At 42.3% G+C, this 26,440-nt stretch overlaps 1 protein-coding gene across 2 annotated transcripts in view; it reads right to left on the reverse strand.

The window, feature by feature from the left end:
- Positions 1 to 4,328: 4,328 nt before the first annotated feature.
- Positions 4,329 to 26,440, reverse strand: part of LOC119652779 — a 55,914-nt gene continuing 33,802 nt past the window's right edge. Inside the window, exons 4-5 of one of the 2 annotated variants that reach the window (XM_038057091.1) lie at positions 11,550 to 11,672; positions 4,329 to 4,913 (exon numbers count right to left, since the gene is read on the reverse strand). In XM_038057091.1, the coding sequence (XP_037913019.1) occupies positions 4,810 to 4,913; positions 11,550 to 11,672 (227 nt within the window). In that variant the 3' untranslated portion in view covers positions 4,329 to 4,809. Of the gene's footprint in view, positions 4,914 to 11,549; positions 11,676 to 26,440 lie in introns of both variants that reach the window. The other variant, XM_038057090.1, reaches the window with a different exon arrangement.

Consider the following 26,440-nt stretch of genomic DNA (forward strand, 5'->3'; position numbering starts at 1 on the left):
CCAACTTTTCATTAGTACTTACACGGTAGTACCCTTCCGCCCCGAAGTAACAGCGAATATTTCCCGGTAGTAGAATGATAACACTAGTAGATCTCGGAAACCAGAAGAGTTTATACTCCTGCGGGAATAGTCATATCTAAAACGAAGGAAATATTGTTGTAATCCACCATGCCCGGCCAGGAACTGCATCAAGTAATAACGGACAGCTCCTCCAAAGAATCGTACCGGGTATCTACCTACCTTTCTGAGCATTATCCCAACGTTTCTACCACCTGTGTGTTTCCTCTCTTCAAATTGCTCTTATAAATGCTGCTTCGTCTGACGTTGTTCATTACTTCACTAGCAATTCTTGAGGCGTCCACTGTCAATAGTATTCATTCGTATGAATTTGGATTAAGTTCTTTCATTCAAACAGGTAAAATCTCCAGCGGAGATTTCATGCCGTTTTGATCCCTCATTCGCGGTTCCCATCAATTGTGCTGGCTTCATGCCAATCCCCCACTCCGCAACTTACTTTTTTCTTATCTCTTTTCCATGTTTACATTCTCACTGTCTGCCTCCTCTACGCTTCTCTGGGTGCAAACTGTTTTCTCCTTATGTTTCCTTGGTTGAGTTCGTCATTGAAAATTTCACATCAATATTGGACCTGGTCCCAATAGATTTCCTAGCTTTTTTCCTAGTTAATTGTAATTAATACAGCTTTATAATTTGGACAGAAAACATTGTTATCCCTACTCTCATAAGTGGTGACTCTATTTTAAAGACGAACTACTACCCTAACAATAGATCGCCCAAAGATGCATTCGTCAAAGAGTGGTTAACTGTACAGTTCGGTCATTTATTTATACCGATTTATCTAAAGCTTTTGATTCCCGCAACATATCTTCTATTCCAAACTTTATTTTCTCGACTTCAATTATTACATTAGTCGCCTACTACTTTCCTAAGCGATACTGCAGAATTTCTTTTATCGGTTGATCACCCCGCTCTTTCTACCATTTGTCTGCAGTTCTATTTTTTAATTATCGCCTTCTTTCCAAATTTGGCGTGCTTGCTTTACGCAGACAACCTCAAATGGTTCATCTCTGTTTCATCTAAGCTGAATTGTAGTTTCTTGCAATCTGATTTAGACACTTTGGCGTACGATTTGCTGAAATAAGTTTCAGCTCCTTCCAGGGCTTCTCAAGAAGCTTCCACTCCTGGTCCCTTATTTTGTGACATGTTTTTCTAGGTCAACTCACACGTCGGTCATCTTAGGATAATGAATATCATTTCATTATTATGTGACCTATCCACTGCCACTTCCGTCTTCTTATTAACACGTCCACGGATATCTGTCCTTGTGTCGAAATGTTGACCATGGCTTAAAACTCTCGAATAACCGGGGTGGTCACTTTCCAGGTGCTAGCCCCATATAGTAACACAAAAAGAACATTAACATGGAAAAGTGTGAACTTGATCTTCGGGTTTAGATACGAGTAGTGAAAGCGGATCGCGCTGTTAGCGCGCGAAGGACATCAAATTCAGCGCTACTTTCGATAGAAACAACGCTTCCTAGATATACAAATTGGTCAACGTTTTTGATGTTCTGCATATTAATGATGATAAGAAAAGTGCGATGAACGAGAAAACTGAAAACTTTCGTTTTTTTTTTTGTGTTTATCTTCGGTCCGACTCTACGTGCCTTTTTCTCCAAATCTAGACCCAGTTTCGGCAATGTGCGCACGCTCCTCGACAACGGTTGCGGTGGTCCTTAGGATGCTCGCTTTCTCCTGGCGGAGAGGGAATTTCAACGATATAAGTTGGGCATCCTATGCCTTAGCGAAGTTACATGGTGGGACTCAGGAGAGTACTTTTCTCCCTATCGTCAGACTTATGGCACTCTGGAAATCCGAGTGGAAGCAGACGCGAATCCGGTGTCGGGTTGTTTCCGATATCTACCGCAAGGCACGTTTTTTTTAACTGCGACCCGGTTTTTGACAGCTTCCTGACAGCTAGATTCCGACCAAGGTTAAGGAAGGAATATCACAATTGTACATTACTATACACCAGCGGAGATTTCCGATTTAGTGGAGAAGGCTGCTTTCTACGAGCAATTACATACAATTCAAGGGAAGTACCCTAAGGGTGACATTGAGATCGTGAGGGGTGATATGAATACCTTGCCGTCGCAAAGATAACAGCTAAAAGAATCGTGGAACGCATCAAAGAACATCTCGAAAGCTTGATCGGCAAAGGTTAGGCTGTTTCCTGCACCGGATCCACTTGAATTCACCACATCAACAACCTACGGAACAGTGCGCGGGGTTTACGTTTCCACTCCACCTGCCCTTCATCGAGTTCTAGAAGGCTTTTAACAGCGTGAACAAGGAGTATGTGTGCTCTACGCAGGAGGGGTATTCCAGAGAAACTAATAGTTAATATATCATCAGGACGACATATAAGGTAAAATCTCAGAGGAATTGAAGGTTCAAAACGGAGTTCGCCAGGTCTGCATCCTGTCACCAATATTATTTCTACTTGTTATGACTCCTTTTCTCGAATACCTCGACTACGTTGATGACATCAGTTTACTCTGTAGCCTGAAATAGGCTCTGTTGGCTGTCAACAACTGTGCGCGGATTTCATCAGCGTAGCTGTTATCGGTTGTGATTTTCGACCCTAGATAGGAGAAAGTATCAACGGTCTCATAGTTGTAGTCTCCTATCTTCATTCTCCCATTTGACCAGTGCGGTTTGATGTTCTTGGTTGGTTAGTTTTTGGTGCTGGCGTTGCCACCATATATTTTGTCTTGCCTTCATTGATGCGCAGCCCAAGACTTGGGTTCTTAGCAAGAGAAAAATCCTCCGAAGAATTTTTGACCCCCTACATGAGGATTGACGATTCCGTAGCCTACATAACGACGAAATCTATGAGCTATACCATGGCCGTCAGGTTGTGGATAAAATCTGGCTTAATAGGTTGCGGTGGACGGGTCCCTTAATCCGTATGAATGGGGATGATCCCACCCGAAAAGTGTATAAGGGCAATATCTATGGTAGAAAAGGAAAAGGAAGACGAGGCAGACCCTGCCTGAGATGGCGTGGGCGAGGATCCCAGACAGCTTTTAGGGATATCGAATTGATGGGCCTCGGTACAAAACCGAAATACCTGGAGTTGCTTATTAAGGCATTCCTAGACCGGATACCGATTGTTGCGCTGTAGATGATGATGAATGTACGCACGCTTATCGACAACGTTTCTGCGGGGCCTTAGAATGCTCGCTTTCTCCTAGTCGGGCGGAAATTCCATCGATATAAGCTGGGCAACATGGGCTTATCGAAGTAAGATGGTGGGACTTAGAAGAGTACTCTTCTCCTCCCTCTGTCACACTTATGGCGATGTCCTTTAGTAGTCTGGAAATCCGGATGTCGGATTGTTTCTGACGGGTACCACCAGACACGCTCTTTTGACCTGCGAGCCGGTTTCTGACAGGCTTTTGACTGCTAGATTCCGGTCAAGGTTAAGGAATTTCACAATTACAATACGAACAATTATACACAGTTGAAGAGAGGCATCCAAGGGTGACATTGTGATTGTGATTAGTGATATGAATACCGTTGCAAAGTTAATAGCTAAAAGGATCCTGGAACGCATCAAAGAATATCTCGAAATTTTGATCGGCAGAGAGTAGGCTGCTTTCCACACGGAATCCACCTGTATTCACCACATTAACACCATACGTAACAGTGCGCGAATTGTAGATATTCACTTCACTTGCTTTTCATCGATTTCGAGAAAGCTGTCGACAGTGTGAACAAGGGGTGAAAGGCAGTGTATCTGGCGTGTTCTACACAGAAGAGGCATTGCGGAGAAGCTAACAGCGATCATCCTTAGCGAAGTCCGCCAGAGCTGATCGGAAGGCGGAAGTGGCAGAGGCGAGGTTACACATTAAGAAGGAGCGACAATTGCATTGCTGGCTACACCGTGTAGTGAATCCCTCACTCCCCGAAGATGGCTAACGCCCAAGAGCTCTTGGCGCAGAATAGTAAAGAAGGAATACGGACACCTCGGGGGAGCTGAAGCGTATTTCAGGTAATAGCGTGTAGGTATGGTTGATGGGCGGCAGTTCTGCAAAAGTTCAACTAAGGTAAATAACCTGAAAACTGGGGAACTTCTGTGAGATCCCATGGGCTTGAATGCAAGCTCACCTAATAAAATAAATATTTATGTTACCATATTTGCTGAAAAGCGACGTCTCGCATTCTGCTAATTTAAATTGCTCTGCAAACACTGATAACATAGTGAAATGCATACGTGATATTAACTGCACAAAAACAACGTATGGGTTCTTTCTGCAATTTCCAGATAAATATATTTCTCGCATTCCAGTGAAAAACCATTCCAGGAATAAATATTTACATCAATAATCTTAGTTCAAACACTCGCAGTATTACAATATAAACATCCAAATGGAACTTTAACAAGCGACTAAAAATATTTCGCAATATTCTCGTAATCTGCAAATTAATACAGCGGTCTTACAAGGTAAACGGACGTGTAACCTAATTCATATTTCTTTTTTTCCATTTTGCGAACTATAGACACTTAGATACTATACATATACATATCAGTAAAAAACTTTGTTCTTTTGCTTTTCTTTAGTTAAGTAAACACTTCTGGACTCCATCCTGACATACATAATATTTATGTATCTGTGGCACAGCCAATTTTTCCACCTCAATCAAGAAGGTACGAATTTCGCTCTCCATTGATGGGTTAAGAATGCGATTGAAACCAATCAGAGCAGATTAAAATAAATTTAAAATCTCAGATGCCAAGTAACACCGATGCGAAGAATGTTGTGCTAATTATCGGTAGCCAGATAGTGCTGAAATTCGCCATTAGCTGATTAGACGATGACAAAAACCTCCCTGAAATAGTACAAAGAAAATATTGAAAATTATTAAAATTCTGAAAATATTAAGTAAACAAAAAAAATGAAGCATGTTTTAGATAATTAACGCAGTATGGTTTCATGAATTATCACTTTTTTTTGATTATTTTTCTAGGCGAAATCGGGAACTTTTCGCGCTTGAAGTTAATTACGAGCTACTTAACATGTGGGTGATAAGTTTATTGTCGGTACCTCAGTTCTTGAAGAAAACATGTTAGAAATAGTCTCCCACATTTAATAATTTGTACTAATTTGCCCATAAAAAATATTGAAAATGTAAGGTCACGATGACCATTAATTCGCATGAATAATCGTTTCCTAGATTAATAATAATAGAACACTTACATCCGGAGTGAAATTTAGTTTTTGACGTTATTTGATTTCGTTCGTATTGCCTTATCACTTGCACAGCATTAATGTAAACAGAGAAGCTGAAACGGGCCCCTTATGTCAGCACTCCAATATCTGCGCCACATGGGCTAACCACAGCACTTGAGTTACACCAACGTTCAGGGAAAAGGACCGTCCAGGGCATCTGCAGTTAAAGGTATACCGGAGCGGTAGCGGTCCTCTAACGAACCCCATTCGCCCACATAAATAACAGCGAAATAAAGTCCAATTTTGTGATACAACGAATAGATACTAAGGCCGGAAACTAAGCGCTGTAGGTATGCAAGGTTCTATAACTTTTTCTTTTTTAGCTGACTTTGGATGATCTCGTTTCGAATAGTGGATGATTTACTGCATTTCAAGGCGGCGATTGTCTATTTTCCTGTGGTGAGAAAAATCAGTAGGAGAACCTCTGAGGAACTAGGGGAGAAACCTGAAGCTAAGTGGTAATCAAACTCTAAGCTAAGGTGTGACCACCGTGCCGGCAACTAGATAGTCATAGGAATTGAAGTGTGGCCTCAAATGGTCATCTTTGTGTACCAGGCGATTCCGAATTTCAACCTGCTTCGTTTCAGCAGAAAGAAACTCTGCCGATATCGACCTACTTTCCCCGATAAAACAACAACACGGGAGGCTGTTATGAACTATCTAAAAAATCACAAAAGACAAAAATCAAAAGAAGAATTAAACTTCGATCGTGAGGATTCAACAACGTTGTCTGAGAGAGCTCCTCTATGTCAACATAAAGTTATTGACGAATCCCATGCTACTTTCCACAACAGCAATAGGTGTGATCGGTGTCGCCCACTGCTTTAATGCACAACACAATCTTGTACAGGTATGTAAGATTGAAAACTTCCATGTCTACATAGAAGTTGGGTAAACTCTAACCATACTTTGGAATCAGCCACGGTTCTAAATTGCCGATGAGCCGTACAATCCATCTGTCTATTGATTCATTTTCAGTCTTCTCTGTTAGGCTTGTACCTAGTTTTACGTTCCTTATCAGAGCAGAGGGGCCGGTTCAGAGACAACGCAATAGACAGGTGCCACCCGCAAAGCTCCCTGTTTCTTTATTTGGGGTAGATGGTTTCGATACACTGTCTTGGCAAGGGCATCAGCCCATACCTTCGCGCCGTTGAGAACAATAAACTGCGTTGCCCTCATAAGAAAACGTCTCCTGGTGGATAATTTGATTTGTTCGAAAAAGCTTATCTTTCAGTCAAGCGTCAACCCAAAGAACCTAACAGTCGGTTTTCTAATCAATTCTGAAATTCACATGGGACGCAGGGTGAAAATTTTTGCTCAAGATGACTACTTCAAGTTTTTCCAACGCAAGGCTGAAACCGTGAACATCCTGTTACTCGTCGCATCAAAATACCAAATCTGTTTTGGTGTGCTACTTCCGATGTAACTTTTATCCTCCTCTAGCGCCTCATAGAGCAAGGAGTTGTCCCTTAGATAATCCCTGAATGATGAATTTTGTAGTTTGTCTAGTATACTAGCCACCTTCCAGCGGCAAGGAAAAATTTGTCTTTCGGACCAGCGTTGAACGCATCGAGGAGTAAATTTGGCCGATTGTGGAACACCAGTTTATATACATGTATTGGGATACCATCAGGACCTGGCACCTTCTTATTCTGCATAATGAGAACTGCCTATTCAAGGTATTTCATGGTGAAAAGCGAACCGTCCTCAATGCCTTCCGCGTGGTTGCCATCAACCCGCAAGGGACGTCCAGGAAATAATACCCGCGGCGGTCCATCTGCTCGGTACTCAGTATGCAGGATTTCCGTGAAGCCCCGATGTCCTGGGTGATTCGTTTATAACCTAGTTCCCACGGGTCGCCATTTACCTCATCGACTAAGTCTTGCCAGCAGCGAGCTTTGCTCTTGTTTATCACGGCAGAATGAAGACAATAATTGGCTCTTGCATGATGACAATCATAATCCATTAGATTACGATAGAGAGCGGTGTATACAGTTTAGGAAGTAACTTCTCCTAGCTGTAAAAACTGCATCATCCCAAGCCATTATTCTTTGCTTTGTGTCAATAGGTGTACACCGTATCCTCTTTACCAACGAAAATACAAAGAATTTTTATGCAGTACTATTCCTTCCTCAACGATGTATAAGAAAAGGAGGAAGGGTAGGGCAAATGACACTGAAAAGGATCTCTGAGCTACAATCGTTCAGTAAGCTGCCAAATAAAGATCACAATGGTGTTGGGATTCTGGCATACATTGGTGTTCAAAAGTACCTCTATACCGTCACCTGGATGTTGCTAATCAGCAGAGGAGGAGAAAGAGCTAATTGGTCGGCGAGTTTCCCTATCATTGACGTTCATGAACCCGCTGTTAGGCCTGGGAAAGTCTGTTGGCTCTATTACTGACTTTGGGTCGTCACACTGCAAGTCCCGACTCGTAAAGCTAGTGAAGGGGACACCCAGTTTCGAATCGAAATTATTACTGCCAACCATTTATATACCTAATACAAAAATCATGTTTGCTAAAGGGGAAATTATGAGATTATTACAATAGTTCACCATACAGTTCAAATTAGCCATAAAAAGCTAACAGGTAGATACGAAGATTGTTTGGGGGTTTGCACTACGACCATTACGAAGTTTCTAGTTAAACATTTATTGAAGGAGCTATCCAAAATGTCTGAAATCAATACAAAGATTCTCAGAAAACCCTTAAGAAGAGCGTAAGGTAGTTGCCCATGAAGCCAATTTTGCGACGAGATTAACTCAATCGAGTCGACCGTGATGTTGAACCGGGTCTTTGTTGGAAAATGAAATCAGCAGTTGGGTAACATAGGCTTATAAGGTGGGAAGCACCCAGGAAGTACACCATGCCTGAACTGCATTTCCAAGGCGGCATCCAAAACCATACCTCAAGGCTGACAGTCATATATAGCCCTCAATCTAGAGACTGGACTTTGCCATGAATGAGGGTGTAAAGCTCGGGTCCTGCACCAGTTAGCGGCAATATGCGGGATTTGCGCCCAATAGAACCTCGCCATTCTTCCGCTCAATTCCCACTGGGACCACCGTGAAATAGTACTTCTCGGGTAGGGGTCTTGTCTACTCAAGCACGTTTAGGTCACGTGCAGGACACCCTTTTCGGGTTCGTTCCAATTTTTGGAGTTATTTTTGGATCGAGGCTAATTTTTCGTTGGCTGCAAAAAAATTCACCTCTGATCTCAGCATCTCCTCTACAAGGCAGTGAGGTTCGATGTCTGCATTGAGAGCGTCGATTAATCTTTTCCTCTTCTCTATAAACCTCGGACGATGGAGCATAACGTGAAGCGAATTATCGGATATAGCGCCGTATTCGGGACACTCGTTTAATCCGAAGTGACGCAAATTTTTCCTATAACCACCGATTCCTCTTAACGTTGCCGCCATCTTCTCCGAAAGTTGGCAGTTAGCTTGGATGAATTAGCTCTCCTTCCCTGGCAAAGGTAGACATCCTTCTCATAGTATCTAAAAGATAGATAGGGCAATGTGGAGAAGGTACGCAGAGGGGCTTTGGAGTTTCGGTAGCAGAACTAACTTCTACCTCTTCTACTGAGTAAGAAATACTCCTTCCATTGTGCACGATTCAAATAGGCTTACGAACCACGTGAGGGCTTTGCCCGGGGACCCTTCCTATCCCAAAGTCTTCTTACCTCCTATACGTCCACAGATCCCCAACAGTTCTTCCTCACTAACCCCAGGGATCGAGACATCCGGTCGGAACATTGCAGATAGTCAAATCTAGTCCTGCTTCAGAACATGGGTTGTAATTATATCGAACAAGAACTGCGAACATATCACTAGTGGTGATTTTTGCCCGCGTATCTTATTCGTTATAGCCCCGTAGGCAACATTCCACTGGTTCGTATTAGCATAGCTGCAAGTCGCAGCTGCGCTCCGTATAGGTTTTTTAAGGCTACTTCGAAAAGCTCAGCTCGTGTCTTCTAGCACAATGACCTCAACGTCAAAATTACCAGGTTTTTTCAGTAATTCGGTTTTTTATTGCGGTCGAAACGCCGTCATTTGAATTCTTTACATTGTGGCGGTGGTAACCACTTTCAGACACTTACCTGAAGCAAAAAAAATTGGAACCTCAACTAGTTTGATCACCTTCCTTTTGCAACGAAGTGATTTTCGCAAACTAGCACGCCTGTTGCCCTTTGACCCTGAAATTTGGTTGGAAATAGTAGAGGCAAGCTTTGTTAGGTATAACATAATGCGTCCGCAGCAACTATATATGGAAGTCGTGTCAGTGCAGTACTACCGCAGTATTGCAGGGAAATCCGCGATGTCATTACAAAGTCCATGATAGATAGCGCGAACTACTAGGCCCGTGGGAACTCGACAGCAGATGGAGAGCATAGATGGCCAGAAACTATAAACTTAGATGACAAGGTCTACGCTACACTTCCGCCAAGCATCACAGAAGCAACGGCATAATAACATTTTCGCTAGTCAGAGCTGCGAACGAAGCTATATCCCGTAAAATAGAAGTCCTACTCCGTGAATTTATCGGGACACAAACGTTAAAGCTCCCGCTATCGCGTTCACAGTTAAAGTCCGAAAATCTTTGTTCCCAGGGTATATATTGATATCGCTAGAGATTTAATGCAGCTGCCACCACACGCCATCGGGAGTCGTTGAAGGCGACTCCGTTGCATCCTCTTCATGCCACCTGCTTATGTCCTACATAAATTTGAAGCCTTATAGACGCAGAGGAGGATATATCCTTTTGGCCAAGCTATAAATTCCAATTCGGCAGTCAACGCGACAATTGCCACATACAAATGGCCAAATCATCATCTACCTGATCCTTAGCATGGTTGTCGCGATTTAACAACTAACCTTACTCACCAAGGAGGGTGGGGGAAATCAGAAAATTACTGAAGGAACACCGTATAATGATATCCTACTGGTTTTTACGGAAATAACTCGGTGGAACGGAGCCGGAAGAATGGAACATGGAATGGTGGTGAATCTAAGCAAATGCATTGTCAAAGCAGTCTTCAACCAATGAACGTGAAGCAGCTGAGAGGATTCTTATAATATTCTTGGATTCTTGGCTATGTTAAATTTTTACAGTAGCAGAACTCTTCATAGCAAAAGCAAAAGAAATTTACCAATCAACTGAACCTGCGAATCCACGGCAGCTTTTGAAGCTTACAGAAAGACACTGAAATCGACAACGCTGTTTGCACATTCGAAATTCCGCGCACCTTTGGCTGCCTTCTGGGATGCATCCGACTTCGTGATTGGAGCAGTTCCCCAGCAATCAAGTGCAACTATTGGGCTTGTTCCCAAGGACGGTCGATCCGGCGGATAGTAAATAGGAAGTGGGTGCCCATTAACTACTATTAGCTATGTTTTGTTTAAGAATTAAGGAGTCTTAAGTCCGAACTGCTTGACGTCTGACCATACTAAATGGGGAGCAACTTACTTCGTTTAGGGCTTTACAGTCTCTTACCAGGGCAGAGGCAAATCGTCAGACGCTGCCTCACCTCTGCACTGGGAGCAGCGTGACCGAAGCAGCTCGCAGATATTAAATACTTCTTTATATAATTCGCGGAACACGACATGGGAGCCCATCCTTTTAAAGTCCACCGAACTACTGGCTTACGTTGACATTATGGGAACAACAACCCGAGATGTACAGTCATCCAGATCGAGCAGGCGGCCCGAGATAACGGGTTGCACATTAATGAAGGCAAGACATGGTGGCAACGTCAGTGCCAAAAACCAAAGAACGAACAACATCGAATCGCACTGGTCAAACGAAGACAGCAAAGATGGGAGACTACAACTTTAAGACTTTCAGAAAGTCTATAAAGGCAATATCTACGGTAGAAAAATAAAACCAGGCAAACCCTGCCTGAGATGTAGCGATGGGGTAGGTGAGGACACCAGACAGCTTTAGTGATATCGAATTGCTGGACCTTGGCGCAAAACCGGGGTCTCTGCAGTTCCTTACTAGGGCTGGCCTAGACCAGATGACGGTGGTTGTGGAGTTGATGACGATTTTCATTATGTACCCATTCTTGTCTATTTGTCCCAAAAGATTATTGCTGTTCGGGCATGGTGAATGAAAGGCAGACTACCTTGCATATGTGATGAGTAATTCAGGAGAAAAGTCCTTGGCTTCTTCGCATAATTATGTTCTTTTTTATTTTGAGCTTATCAAAAATCATGCACTTCAAGTACTTACATCTTTTAGCTAAAACACGATCACAGCAACATTCTTTTATTTCATTGTAGACGAAACATGATCCTACCGAGGTCTCAGTTATCCTATCCCCAACGTAGCATGTGTGTGGAACCCATGGCAATCCTTCTGAAAATAAAAGGGAATATATAGTGCTTTAGTTTCTTCATGATTTATTTTTTTTTTTATTTATTTATTTATTGAGGTACCTATGTATCTGAATGAATATTTATTATCAAAATTGTCTATATTTCCAATAATATGCTACGAATTTGCAATATCGGTATTCCATTTTAGTATGTATGGTGCTTTGTTATAGCTACACGGTAGGTTAACTAGGTCCTTTGTATTCAAGAAGTGATGACTGTTTCTTATTAAAGATCAGGGAGACGTTTTATTTCATAAGATTGTAACTGATTGCACATATTCGTATCGACTGCAGCTTTTTTGATGCTTAATACCTTACTCAGGCAGTGCATTTTGTTATTCATGTCATATGAGTGCATCAATTTCAATCGTTGCAGCCAGTGCTCATAAATCACATTTTTAAATAATATCAAAACAAAATAATTAGATAAATTACATTATGCAATGCAATATATGTACATTCAATTGAGTGACACAATATGACCATATCACTTTAAAGTTGCATTATCTCGGCATGCAATTCACCATGGGAAACTATTTTGCTTGTAAATTGGTCAGATTGCTTGGAATTGAGAGCATGTCATACACCTAACATTGATTGTCTGCTAATTTATGGAGAGGAGTCCTTGGTGGAAAAATAAATTTCAATTGATTTTTCTTCTCGGGAGCAGTATTGTTTAGGAAATACCAATGAAACCAAACAGAGGTTGCTTAAGATTCCGAACCGCCCTTTGGTCCAATTGAATTGGTATACATAGATAAGCTATTCGCGAAAAGTTACTTTCTTCTTTTTCTTCAGCCTTTGTCGCGTTCACATGCGGGGTCGGCTTGTCGTGATCGGTTTCGCCGTTTGGCTCTGTCGAATGCCTGATCTGGGTGCAATCTCGAGGCTTTTAAATCCCCATCCAGCGTATTAAGCCACCGTTATTTCGGCCTGCCTTTTGGTCGTTTACCATCGGCTTTGATGTTCAGACTAATCTTGGCAAGTGAATTCTCATTAGCACGAATTGCGTGACTATACTATCGAAGACGCCACTCTGCAATTTTTCCACTATCGGTGCAACCCCGTAACGATCGCGGATATCCTCATTTCGGATGTGATCTAAACGTGTGTCACCACTAGTCCAACGTAGCATCTTCGTCTCCATTACCGCAAGACGCCGTTCATTGTCGCTTATAGTCGGCCAACACTCACAACCATAGAAGGCGACAGGACGGACAACATTGCCGTAAATTTTAGATTTGAGACGTTCGTGGATACGTCGATCACAAAAAACACCAGTTTTGGAACGACACTTCATTCAGGTTGCGTTAATGGATGAAGTGGTGCTCCACAACTGGTGTTCTTTGTACAGCAGCATATATTGTTTGCTAATAGGCAGGCAAGGATAGCTCAAGCATAGGTTTTAGTTCCATGCTCATAATTCGTCGAGACCTTAAAATGTGGCCAAAGATGTTGACGTTGCTACTACAGTATTCTTTCACTATGATTAAATGGTTTAGGATGACTTTTAGTTCTTTCAAACAAGCTTTCTATGGATTGAACGTCAGCTCTCGAAGAGACTAGTTTTGTTCTCCGGCACACTTCTTGGTTTTCCAGTTGTACTACAGGCTGGTACAGCGCCTCCAAATTCTGCGTTCAGAACACTGTAGCTTTTGTAAAGCAAGAGCTCCGTGACATAAAATGGGTCTTATAAGGACTTTATACAGAATCAGTTTAGTTTTAGCATGTAGTTCTACTCTTTTACGAAAGCCAGGGTAGATTTTACCTACTGCCCTACTTGTTCTGCCAGGAGAGAGTTCAAGATGTTCATGAAATTGTTTCTTCAACTTTTTCATCTCTCGTGAATCGCTCACTACTGTGTCTCCAATGTGAAGCTTAAAGCGTTATCCGTGGGTAGACCTAGATCCCATGTATCGAGACTTTCTCCGGAAAATTGATGACTTGTGATTTTTCACCATTTATTTTACTACCTGAGATATGGGTCCAGGTACTCAATTTGACCTCAGTTGGTATGGACGAAAGACCTGATTTTTTTAGTACTCGTTTCTGCAGCTGTGAAAGAAATGTGAGTTTCAACTCAAATGCAACGGATGTGCCTGGTAAAGTTTTCTACGATAACACCTGCCATGTGAGTCTGGTTTCTGAAGACAGTATGAAAAAGTAAACTATGAACTTTTGGGTCCCACGAGTGTGCTGGTTTAATGAGTGTTAGTTGTGAATCCATTTTACGAAAGTCACCTCATTTAAATTTTTTGTCGAATTGCCCTAGGAGGTGCGCATCAAGCTAAAGTGCCTAGCGAAAATATATATCTATTTAATATTATCTGGCGGTTGTTCGAGGTTTCTAAGTTCTGGCACATATGATCAAATGGGGATTGACCTTAGATATAGACGGAAGTTGTCACTATTCGTCCATTATCAATGCCGCTGCCGCTGAACAGGTTTGAAGGTTCCCGATAGCGTACACATAGCGAGAATATTTTGTGCAGTTTTCAACAGAAGAATTTGTTTTTCCTTCAGTTCCGTAAGCACTGCTGATCTGCCAGCGAGACTCAAGTTGAAGAAGCAATCAAATGAATGAAAACGGGGAAAGCCACGGGATCAGACAACGAACGGTTAGGATCAAAAAGACTAAATACAGGAGGCGAAAATAAAGTGTCTAGTGGATACGGAGGAACATTGCGTATTCGTTCGGTACGGACCAGGTACGCACCAGGTTCGATAGCGCCTAGATGTTTTTCTTGCATGTGTTTCCCAGCTGTGCAATAGTACATGTTAGCAACAAACTGGCTGCACAACAGACCTAACGCGCTGAATTTTTCTCGCGCATTTACCATAGAATGTCAAGCATGCGCAACAATGTTTTCCGTCCATACAATTTCGAACAATGGGACATGTATCTCCTGTGTTTAGTCCTCTTGGTTGGGACCCAACAATGTGGCTCAGTACGTTCTTCAATAGGGTTATTAAGGAAGCTAAAACACCATTTGATTGGCTAGAAAGCGCTACTATTCTAACATGAGAAGAGAAAGGAAGGCCGTTGTTCAGGACATCGTTGAAAGAACAGAATTGCGCGATTATTCAAGGAGGTACACCGTAAGAAGAATTGTCCTCTTTATGTTGTTTTCCTAGATTTTGACGGTGCGTAAACTCATCTAGTGTACTCTGCGGAAACATCTAGTGCCAGAGGAGCTTGTGCGCTGGTTTCTCTATCATGACTCAAAAAATAAAATTCAAAGTCTGGCGGGTATGTCAAAACCGCTTCGTGTCATGGTCGTCTCTCACCACTCTTCTTTGTTCTTATCATAGACACTGTCGCACGGAATATCCAAAGTCCAACGCCCTACATACTGCTTTATGCAGATGATGTTTTCCTAGTGTTTCGTAATAAAGCTGATCTGGAGCAACATGTACAAAAGCGGAATGATTGCCTCATACAACCTATCTTAGATTGAATTTGAATAAAACAGAAATTTTGATGGGAGACTCCAATGAATCAGAGACTATGACTGCCAGTGCAATGACCTTCCCAGAACTGATTGTCTAGACCTCAAAATACTCTCCATACCGATACCATTAATAAAGTTACTAATAGTATATTACTATATTTATCATAAGCTTATTTTTTAGGAATTGCCTGGAAACCCACTATAAATTTATTCTAAAATCACCAATTTTTGCAGTAATATAGGTTATACTATAGATCATGATACTACCATATTTGATGGAAATCGCACCGTTACTAACAGAGATAAATAGGTCAAATTTGTCACTTTTGTGCAAATTTCTTGCATTCTAAGACTTTGGATGGTAGCGTCATACTAAAGTGAATGATCTGATAAACTAAATGCATAAACATTACGAGCTAAGCACAAAGGGGCAAATGACCATTCAAATATGCTCATATAGCAATACACAAAACCTTCCATACCTGAAGCACACAGCTCCGGTTTTCCGATTTGTTTTGTTATCAATTTATTTTAAAGTTAAGCAAAAAAGCCGAGGAAAGTGCAAATAAAAACCCCATCTGGGCCCCCATCAAAGTGCGAAAACCTTGCAAAAAGCGTTTAGATAGATAGATAGATAGATAGATAGCTTTATTAGTGTAAATCAATTCATGTTCAGATACAATCAATATTTAAGTGATACAGACTAAGTCTTTTCAACTATGGTAAGTTGTGCAGTATAAACAATCTTAATAAGTGCAATCGCTTCAATTCTCAAAATTCCCTAGGAAAATTTAAAAAAAAAAAAAACCTAGCTTGCACAAAAAGCGTTTAGTTCCTACTGTGTAACTTACTAATCGAACTATTTGTTCTTAAAAAAATATTATGTAAATATGTATATCTCTACAGCAAATATATTTTTAGTCAGGACTTTGCTTAGCGTTGGGAGCTTCTATTTCTAGTATTTTTAGTGTAATTTCGGCTTATCTTATTCGTACTGAACATTGATAACATGAATAAACTTAAAGTCAATATTATGCTATGTAATAAAGTCAATATTGTTTATAATTTAGAATCTAAGGCATATCAAGATATGTAGTTTAGTTTCCTGAGTTTTTTTTATATAGTGACGATTTGTTGACTAAATTGAGCTCAGATTCACCTTACAAGTAAATGTTATATATATATATTATATAAAAAATGTAAATACATAAGAACCAGGGCGCAGGGTAAATGACGAGGTGCTTCCGAAATATTTAACATAAAATGTTCATGCATGCATCACAACCCATAACACATGATTGAAACCTACATATGTAAGTGAATATGTTTGAATATGATTTCATTAAATAAGAGGATTCAAGAGAACCTCAGTAGTCAAGGGCAGTGTAGACCCCACGGCGAAGTGTGGATTGATAAATACAATCGAGCATAATACCTGGGAAACATCTGCTGAAACAATACCAACTATTGGTATTGGTATCGAACCCTATCTCAATTTCCTCATGGTGATTGCTGGAAGTTCTTTCTTAATGAAAAACTGTAGACCGAAAAGAATAAAGATGAGTCGCTCGTGCCTAAAAATAAAACAAATTGTTTCAACTGATCCTAGAGACAACCTTATACTGAAAACTGAAGCTTCGGGGCTACGAAAGGGGCCTCGGATTGGATGCATCGATGCATGGAATTACAAACAGTTTTTGGAAGTGCCTGCGTGGAAAGCGGTTTACAAACAAACGTGGGCCCCTCCAGATGGGACCACTTTTAACCACATTGGCCACATGTTAATTGAGCGCCGCCACTTCTCAGCCTTGACGAATGTCAGAACATATATGGAGGGCAATATATACTAGGAGCATTATCTCGTTGGTATGGTGCTCCAGGTTCGAAATTCAACAGTGCCTTTGACAATTAGGTGAGAATTAACACTGAAACCATCTAGAACAAAGCACACCGTAACATCTGCAAAGGAAAATGCCGCAATAACCGCAGCTGCTAGAGATCCTGGAGATGAAGCATCAACAAATGATCTTCACAATGACCTGAAGAATGCTATCATTGTTTCTATACTTGGCCGCAGTCATAAAAAAGTCGAACGTAAGCCAGCAACGGAAAGGGACAATGATGCATACCGAACAAAACTGCAGTCTCAAAGAACGCGGCATGCGTAGAGGCCTGTCACAAACTCTTCGACGTTACAGACAGAAATAGGAAGCTTGGGAGAACCAAAGATCGGTATACTCGAGAAATTCAATTTTCCAACTAGTCAGCAGAATGAAGCCTTATACACTTCGATGCCGATGTCGAGAAAAAAAAGGAAATCAGATTTCCTATTATATGGGGACGTTGAAGCGATGGGTTGAGTATTTTGATAAACTGCTCAACAACCAGAATATCGACGAGTTGGCGGTCCCGTCAATTTAAGACGAGGGAAAAATACTGTCACCACTAAGTGTAGAAGAAACAGTCCGTGCAGTTCGCCACAAGTCGATTGAATTACAGCTGAACTGGTTCATCAACTTATGCTCAAGGTATGGGGTAGCGAATCAATGCCTGACGACTGGCAACGAGGTATTATCTGTTTCATACATAAAAAGGGGAATATCACGCAGTGCAACAATTATAGAGGAATCACGTTGCTGAGTACCATCTACAATATATTTTTCATTATCTTACCCATTGTACGAGTACTATCTCCGTAAATCACCTATTCAATGGCTTCCCGCCTACGGCGTTCGCAGGCCTTAGCGAATCTAAAATCCTTTATTGAAGAACACCTTACCAAGCTGTCTTCGTCTGAGTTTTGAAAAGGCCGGGCAGCTGTATACGAAGTGGAGGGCCGTCTCATCCTACTTCACATTGGTTGCATGTAGCCGAAACCACCACTCAGAACTTTTTCAGGGACAACAAAAATGTCGGTCTAACGGCCCAGATTAATGAACACATCAAGGAGGCGGTAAGTAGTGTTCGTAAACAAAAGTCGTGTATAAGTTCATCAGTGGCAGCGGACATAGTTGAGGAAGCCCATAACATTCAAGGCGAAAATCTTGAACTTTTAGACTTAACTACAAATAAAAGGCAATATATAATCCTTAGAAATAGGCCCAGGTTATTTCCCAAGGATTTCCGCCTACCGGCAAGAGTTCAAATTTCATCCTTCAGAGTATTCTTGACAGTAGAAGGCCGGAAGCTAAAACTTGGTTCGGCCCCATCAATGTGGATCCAGACTCTTTATTACCAACGATGTTTCAGAGCCCTGGCACCCACATTGGGAATGTTTCGTGCAGTCGGGTCGAAGGAGGGTAGATTTAGGATAGCCTCATAGCAGAGGATAGCACTCGAAGGTGCCGCAGTCGGAGTAGTGCTCCAGTAATACTTAGGCAACCCAGCCTTTGAATCTGCATTAGCAATTCCCTGCTGTCAGCAAAGTTCATTCTCGGCCACTAGACGATGCATGCATACATCAAAATTGGTTTTATTATGAATATACATATCCAATGAATATTACATGAAACATCAACAAAACCCTTCATACCTGAAGCGCCGAGCGAGCCTGACCTGTTTTGGTGTGCAGGTGGAATTCGGAACATGCTCGAGTCTACGCTTGATGGATGAGCTTTTGGTAGTTTACTACTACACTAAAGGTGTCCAAAAACACATGAAAATGGAAACATAGGATTGTAACTCTCCAAGTGGTAAGAAGTCACAGACTTTGAATCTACCCGCGACTTTGAGAAATCAGGTCGTGGCCAAGGCACGGATTTTGGAGGTCTCACCAAATTCACGTTCCCCACGCAGAAATCTGTTTAAGACAGGCTCTTCACTTCAGTGGAAAACTTACACCTGGTGTCTACGCCGCGTTCAGCCAGAAAGGATAATACACCCACTTCCTTAATGAGAGGAACTCGAAATCTGACTACGAACGGCCTGTCGGTGACACTGTTGTCTAACTCTAACGGGAGAGGAAGGCTCGGCAGAAGGAAATTTTAGGCACAAAGCAGAAGGAACGACAAGCTTGTCTGTCAGAATCTTCTCCTCCGCCTGCACTTGGAAAAACGGAAGAAAGGGAAGCTGGTAATATGGACGCAACTGGTCTAACGGCGGTATGTGAAAACAGGTCCATGCAGCCCGGACACCGTGAACCTGGGAGAGCTCCTAGTCGACGACAACGGAAGACACTACGAAAGAAGGCGAATTTTCTTAGTAATGAGCACATTGCTACACCACCAAGTGTTGCGATATCCAGAGACATCGAACACAAGAAAACGGAACTTTCGACGGCAGGTGAGGTGAAACTGATAACCCTGGTGAAATTCACACGCAGTAGACTTTTAAGTTAGCGACGGTTTTCACAGTAGACAGCACTTATGGCTACAAACATAAGAGTTAGTCAAATTTAATATAACAGGCTCGTAAAACGTTTGAAATAAGACTCTTTTAGAGCATACTGTGAGGAACTGGAAGGTGGAAGGGAGATTTCCAGGCTGTGCAGAGTCCTTAATAAAGGTGAGTCGCCAAGTTGGGTACTTTTAGAAAACCTGATGGTACTTTCACGAAATCCAGAATTGAGTCTATACAGACACTCTTGGAAGTACACCACCCGGGAAAACAGATCTCACGAAGGTGTTGCAAGGGGAATTGGGACACTGCGAGAGCAGTTGTTACCAATGGAAAGGCAAGAGCTGCTATACAATCATTTGAACACTTCATCTACTCAGCAATGCTAAAGGAGGGTATAGAGCACTTAGAGTAACTTCTAAAAAATATTTTTGAAGGATGTCTTGGTCTGGGCTACGTGCCTTCCTCTTGGCAGAAGGTGAAGGTAGTCTTCATACCAAAGCCTGGGAAAGGTGACTATTCAAAAAACTTCTAGCAAATCAGCTTAACATCATTTTCGGTAAAATGTCTGGAGAGACTGGTTAGGCGTCACATTCGCGAGAAGGTACTAAGGTTGCACGCACTAAATGAAAGCCAACGTGGAAAGTCATGTGAGTCTGAGTGTGCTATCACCACTTCTGTGGAGTATGCTGATCAAGTCACCACTATCATCATCATCATCAACGGCGCAACAATCGGAATCCAGTGTGGGCCTACCCTGCCTAAGTAAGGAAATCCAGACATCCCGGTTTTGCGCCGAGGTCCACCAATTCGATATCCTTAAAAGCTATTTAGCGTCCTGACCTACGTCATCTTTCCATCTCAAGCAGGGACTGCCTCGTCTTTTTTTCTATCATAGATATTGTTCTTAAAGACTTTCCGGGTTGGATCATCCTCATCCATACGGATTAAGTTACCCGCCCACCGCAACCTGTTGAGACAGATTTTATCCACAACACACGGTCATGCTATCGCTCATAGATTTCGTCGTTTTGTAGGCAATGGAATCGTCCATCTTCATGTAGGGGGCCAAAAATTCTTCGGAGGATTCTTCTCTGGAACGCGGCCAAGAGTACGCAGTTTTCTGCTAAGAATCCAGGTCTCCGAGGAATACGTAACGATTGGTAATATCATAGTTCTGTACAGTAAGAGCTTTGACCCTATGTTGAGACGTTTCGAGGGAAACAGTTTTGGTAAGCTGAAATAGGCTCTGTTGGTTGCCAACAACCGTGCGCGGATTTCATTGTCATAGCTGTTATCGGTTGTCATTTGCGGTCAAACAGTAGTATGGTGGATTGGTACCCACGATGGAGCATAAAACCTGGGAATCAATAGCTCTACTACAAAACGCTATCTCCACCTCCAGGTGGAGATCGCTGGGAATTCTTTCTTAATGAAAAACTGCAGACAGAGAAGGATTAAAGCGAGTCCCCCGCGCCTAAAAACGGGACAAATTGTACCAACTGGTCCTCCAGGTTGGGCGTTGGGTAGGCTGGCAAAGCTACACGGAAAACCGAAGTTAAGAAGCCACGGAAGGAGCCTCGAACAGGATGGCTTTTAAAATTCACTACTATGCGAACGGCAAAATCTGCTAATACACGTTGAAGCTAATACGGATGACGAAGCTGTGTTAGCTGTTGGTCGAGATCTCGAAATGGAAAGGAGGAAATTGAATGGGTTTTGCATTCCAGAGATGAGGGGTATTATCCTTCAATGCTCTGAAAAAGTGAAATATCTGGGAATTATTCTAGACAAGAAGCTTCTTTGGAACAAACATGTAGAGATAAAGATGAAACGAGTTCTCACAGTTAATGGGCTATGTAGGCGGACCTTTGCCTCGACATGGAGATTTCGGCCTCAGGTAGTAATGTGGATATATGTTGACATCATTAGACCGATGTTCGCTTATGCATCCGTGGTGTGGTAGGTTAAGGTGAAACCGAAGAGTTTTCGCTGTGAACTTGCGACACTGCAAAGAACTGTGTGTCTGGGTACCGCCAGTGCTATGAGCACGACATCCGGCGCAGCTCTGAATGCATTACTGAATCAGCAGCCCTTGGATTTGTTTATTGAGAGCGTTGCAATGAGGGCAACTCATAGACTAATTCGATATCATCTATCGGGAAACAATAGACGTGAGGGGCACAGGACATTGGAAGAGTCAGAAGAATTGAATCTAGTTTTCGCAATGCCTTCCGATTCTCGGATCCCCATACATTTATTTGATAGAATATATGACGTTATCTTGAAACGAAGAGAAAACTGGGACGAACCAGAAGAATACGTATCAGGATATATTGCCATCTTCTACACCGATGGCTCAAAAACAGAAAATGGTTCTAGAGCAGGAGTCTACCTCTCGGTTAAAAAGAGTGGTAGAAGTGGGCTTTTCCCTACTCAGGGCGGCAACTTGGATGAATGACGAGCGGTTGAATGGTAGGCGCATCGCAGTCTGTAGCGATAATCAAGCTGCACTAAGGGCGTTGAGTAGTACTTTGATCACTTCAAAAATCGTTCAGGAATGTAGAAACCGATTAAACTCTGTTTCTAGATTCAATACGGTGGAATTACTCTGGGTATCTGGTCATTGTGGTGCAGAGGAAAAGGAAATCTTCGATGCCTTAGCAAAAGAGACTTCAACTTCCCCCATGCCCAGACCGGAACCAGCAATTGGGGTGTCAGTAGCATTGGCTGATGCTGGGTACCAGCTTCCCATTATAACAGGTGGCGAAGTCTTAACGCTGCTAGAGTGCCTCACCTATGGACGCATCAGACATCAGATTTTTGGTACTGATCCACTAACGGAAGACCTACGATACATAAACGAATCCCGAATATTGTGTTAGACGAAGGAATTGAGTACAATGGACCACTAAGGTCTGAGTGCTCAGTGGTTTTCCCTCTTCCCCCTCTTCAGTGAAATGGCAACATCTTGCAAAAATTCGTACGTGTATAGAGGAACCCCAAGTCAGTAGAGACAAGCTCTAATTCAGGTGATAGCAATTATACTCGATGCTGCCGGGAATGATATGAAAATGATTGTTTGGAGTGGCAAAAGAAAAGTGTTCATAATAAGAGTACAAACATTTACTCATTTATTATTCACGGCAGCCAAAAGATGATTAAAATTAAGTCCATAAATTGAGTACCGTTTTCTTCCAATGTATAAACTTTTTATTCCTTTTTGTATGATACTCCTCCAGCTAGTTGAAAACACTGTAAGAGCCACCACAACAAAAAGTGAATGAAGCATTTTACTGGCGTTTCGTTTCCTGCTTTTATTCACATTTATTACTATTGTGCAATTGTCTTTTCCACATGTAGAGTTTTTATTAATTTTCTTCCATATTCTTACATATTATAAAATTTTAATCATCTCGGAAGGCAACATACTTATAACACAATATAATAATGCAATACGCACCGAATATGAATAATGTCGTGTTAAAAGATACCAGCACGTATGGATACGCCCTACATTCAGTCAGTTTTTGGCTGTAGGTAATAGGTCACCCAAAATGTCTTAGTCCAACTGATATTCACTACAAGCACCTCTATTATTTCATAATTGCTCAAGGTGAAAAGTTGAAAACATTCTAATTTCCCCAATTAAAAGTCCGTTATACAACCCAACACCGAAATTTCAATAATTAGTATGCAGAGGCGCGGTGGCTAGTATGGCTTCTTAGTCACAGCCATCGTACAATAAAGAAGAGGGCAAAAAACGTATTTCCTGTAGAATTTGCAATTTTGACTCATCAGGTCAACACACAGCGTTTAGAGATACCCATACCTTTTATACCTGCAAATTAACGTCAACGATATTCATCTGCCTTTTGGACATAAAAAGACTTGGAAACCTCACGAATGAATAAGTGCGAAACCACTTGGTCGTGATGGGGCGAACCCGATTAATTATATTAAATTCCACTCGCGGTTCCGTGCGTTAGAAATATTAAACGGCATAGATTCGTTCCCCGATAGATTCCAATGTGCATCGAATTTAATTCATTAGGAATTCTATGCAATGGAGAATGAATTCAGTCATTGAGCATACATATGATAACGGGGTCATGATAAGGGACTGAAGTAGAATAATCAGGGTCGAGTAGAGTAAGTTTTAACAGAGTTATCAGTGATGTCATGAGAACATCGCTGGAGCTAATGTGAATGAATAGGCCTCCGTTGCGAAGCAATGACTTAGTGTTTTGTTCATTATAATCTGCATATTTATTAATCAGAAAATATTCGTAATTGCGTATGCCCAACGAGAACTCGCGTGCATGCAATAATGTGACCATATCGTGATTGGAAGAATAATTTTTCGCGAATGTACCTGTACACTTCGAATGTATAACCTTCACTGAAGCAATTAATATTTAGAGCAGATTCAACATAGAATATTCTATTTTGAAGGTTCTGACTAAGAAAGACGACAATGACTGTAGCAGCATTTTCGGACTGCATCCTTTTACAGGCGGTCAAAGGGTAATGTAGATCCCAGGGCAAAACGTGGATTGGTACCCACAATGGAGCATAAAACCGGGAAAACGCTTGGTGAACCAACACCAACAGTTCTTCTACCAAACGGTATCTCCACCTCCACGCGGTGATCGCTGGGAGTTCTTTTTTCACGAAAAACTGCAAATGTAGAAGGATGAAGGCGAGTATCCCGCGCCTAAAAACGGGGCAAAATGTGCTGGTCCTCCAGGCTGGGGGTTGGGTAAGGCTGACAACCCTATACGGAAAACCGATGTTAGGAAGCCACGGAAGGAGCCTCGGACAGGATGGATTTCAAAACGAAGAACCCGGCAACGACAACGGTTAACGATTAGCGCATTTTCTTATGGAACGTGCGCTCCCTGTACAGACTGAATGCTGCTGAGCAGCTAGCCGATACGCTGTCCCAATATAAGGTTGATGTAACCGCGTTGCAAGAGATACGATGGACACTGACCGGTTTCCTGGAGAAGAGTCGCTACACCATATATTATAGTGCCCATCCAGTAAACCATGTGCTCACAGTACGTCTCTTAGTCAGCCAAAAAATGAAACCTGCTGTTATCCGCTTTGAAAATATAAGTGAACGGCTATGGACTCTACGCTTGTGAGGCAAGTTTAGAAATATAAGCTCATTAACGTTCACGCCCCATAGAGGAGACTGCAAAGTCGGAGCAGGATACCTTCTACGAGGCAATAGAACGAGCCCTCGAAGTCTGTCCCAGATATGATATCAAAATCATACTTGGGGATTTTAACAGTCAAGTAGGGACGGAGCTCGTATTTAGGCGATACGTTGGCCCCCATAGCTTACATAAGGATACCAATGATAACGGACTGTAGATTATTCAAATAGCACTGTCACACGAAATGGTTGTTGGAAGTGCCTGGTTTGGGCGGAAAGCGGTCCACAAACATACGTGAGCCTCTCCAGACGGGACCACTTTCAACAAATTGCTGATCGAGCGCCGTCACCTCTCAGCCTCGATGAATGTCAGAATATATAGGGGGCCAATATAGACTCGAACTAGTTGGCATGGTGCTCCGAGCTCGAATAGCAACACCACCCAGAATCCCCTCTGACAATCAGGTGAGAGTTAACACTGAAGCCATCCACAACACAGCCCTCCGCGACACCTATAAGAGGGAAATGGATGCCGCAATAACCGCAGTCAACAGAGGACCTGGATATGAAGCATCAACAAATGATCTTCACTACCACCTGAAGAACGTTATCATTGATACGGCTACAAACATACTTGGCCCCAGTCGCAAAAAAGTCGGAACGGCTGGTTCGAAAATGAATGTGAGCTAGCAACGGAACGGAAGAATGCTGCATACTGAGTAATGTTGCATTCTCAAGGAACACGAGCACGCACAGATACTTATCTTGAACTCCGTCGAGCGGAGAAGCGAGCTCACAGCTGGAAGAAAGAAGCCCGGGAGAACCAACAGGTCTTTGAGCTCAAAAAATACAAGGAGCAACCGCACCAGGCGAAGTTTTACCAACAATTCAGAAGGATGAAGCCCTATACCCCTCGATGCTCATCCTGCAGAGACAAAGAGGGAAATCTGATTTCCGACAGAATGGGCATATAGTATTGGAGCGATGGGTTGAGTATTTTGATGAACTGCGCAGAACATCGCCGAGTTGGAGATCCCGCCAAATGAAGACGACGGAGAAATACTGCCAAGAATAGAAGAAACAGTCCATACAATTCATTGGCTTAAAAATCATAAATCGCCAGGCGCCGATGGAATTACAGCCGAATTGGTTAAATATGGGGCGACCAATTGCACCAAGCGGTTCATCAACTTATATTCAACGTGCTGGATAGCGAATGGACGCCTGACGACAGGCAAAGAGGTCTTATCTGTCCCATAGGGAGATATCACACAGTGCAGCAATTATGGAGGTATCACGTTGCTGAGTACCATCTATAAGAACATCAGAACATCATCGGTCCATACCAAAGAGGCAATCAATAATAGATCAGATTTTCTCTGTGCGCAAGCGATGGAAAAACTGTTGGAATGTGGACATCAGTTGCAGCGTTAACGATTTTAAGGCCGCCTATGATAGTATATCTAAGGTGAAACTGTACACGGCCATGAGAAAATTCGGTATCCCGACAAAGTTGACAAGATTGACTAGGCTGACCCTGACCAATGTGCGAGGCCAGATAAAAGCAGCTGAATCACTCTCGAGACCTTTCAACATCTACAACGGTCTACAACAAGGGGATGCGCTATCATGCGTCCTCTTTAACCCTACCCTCGAGAAAGTCATCCGTGATGTTGAGGTAAATGCAAGAGGTACGATCCTCTTCAAGTCCACCCAACTACTGGCCTATGCTGACGATATCGACATCATGGGAAGAACAACCCGAGACATACGAACTATCTTCATCCAGATCAGG

This window comes from Hermetia illucens, chromosome 3, assembly GCF_905115235.1.
Source record: "Hermetia illucens chromosome 3, iHerIll2.2.curated.20191125, whole genome shotgun sequence".
Lineage (NCBI taxonomy): Eukaryota > Metazoa > Arthropoda > Insecta > Diptera > Stratiomyidae > Hermetia > Hermetia illucens.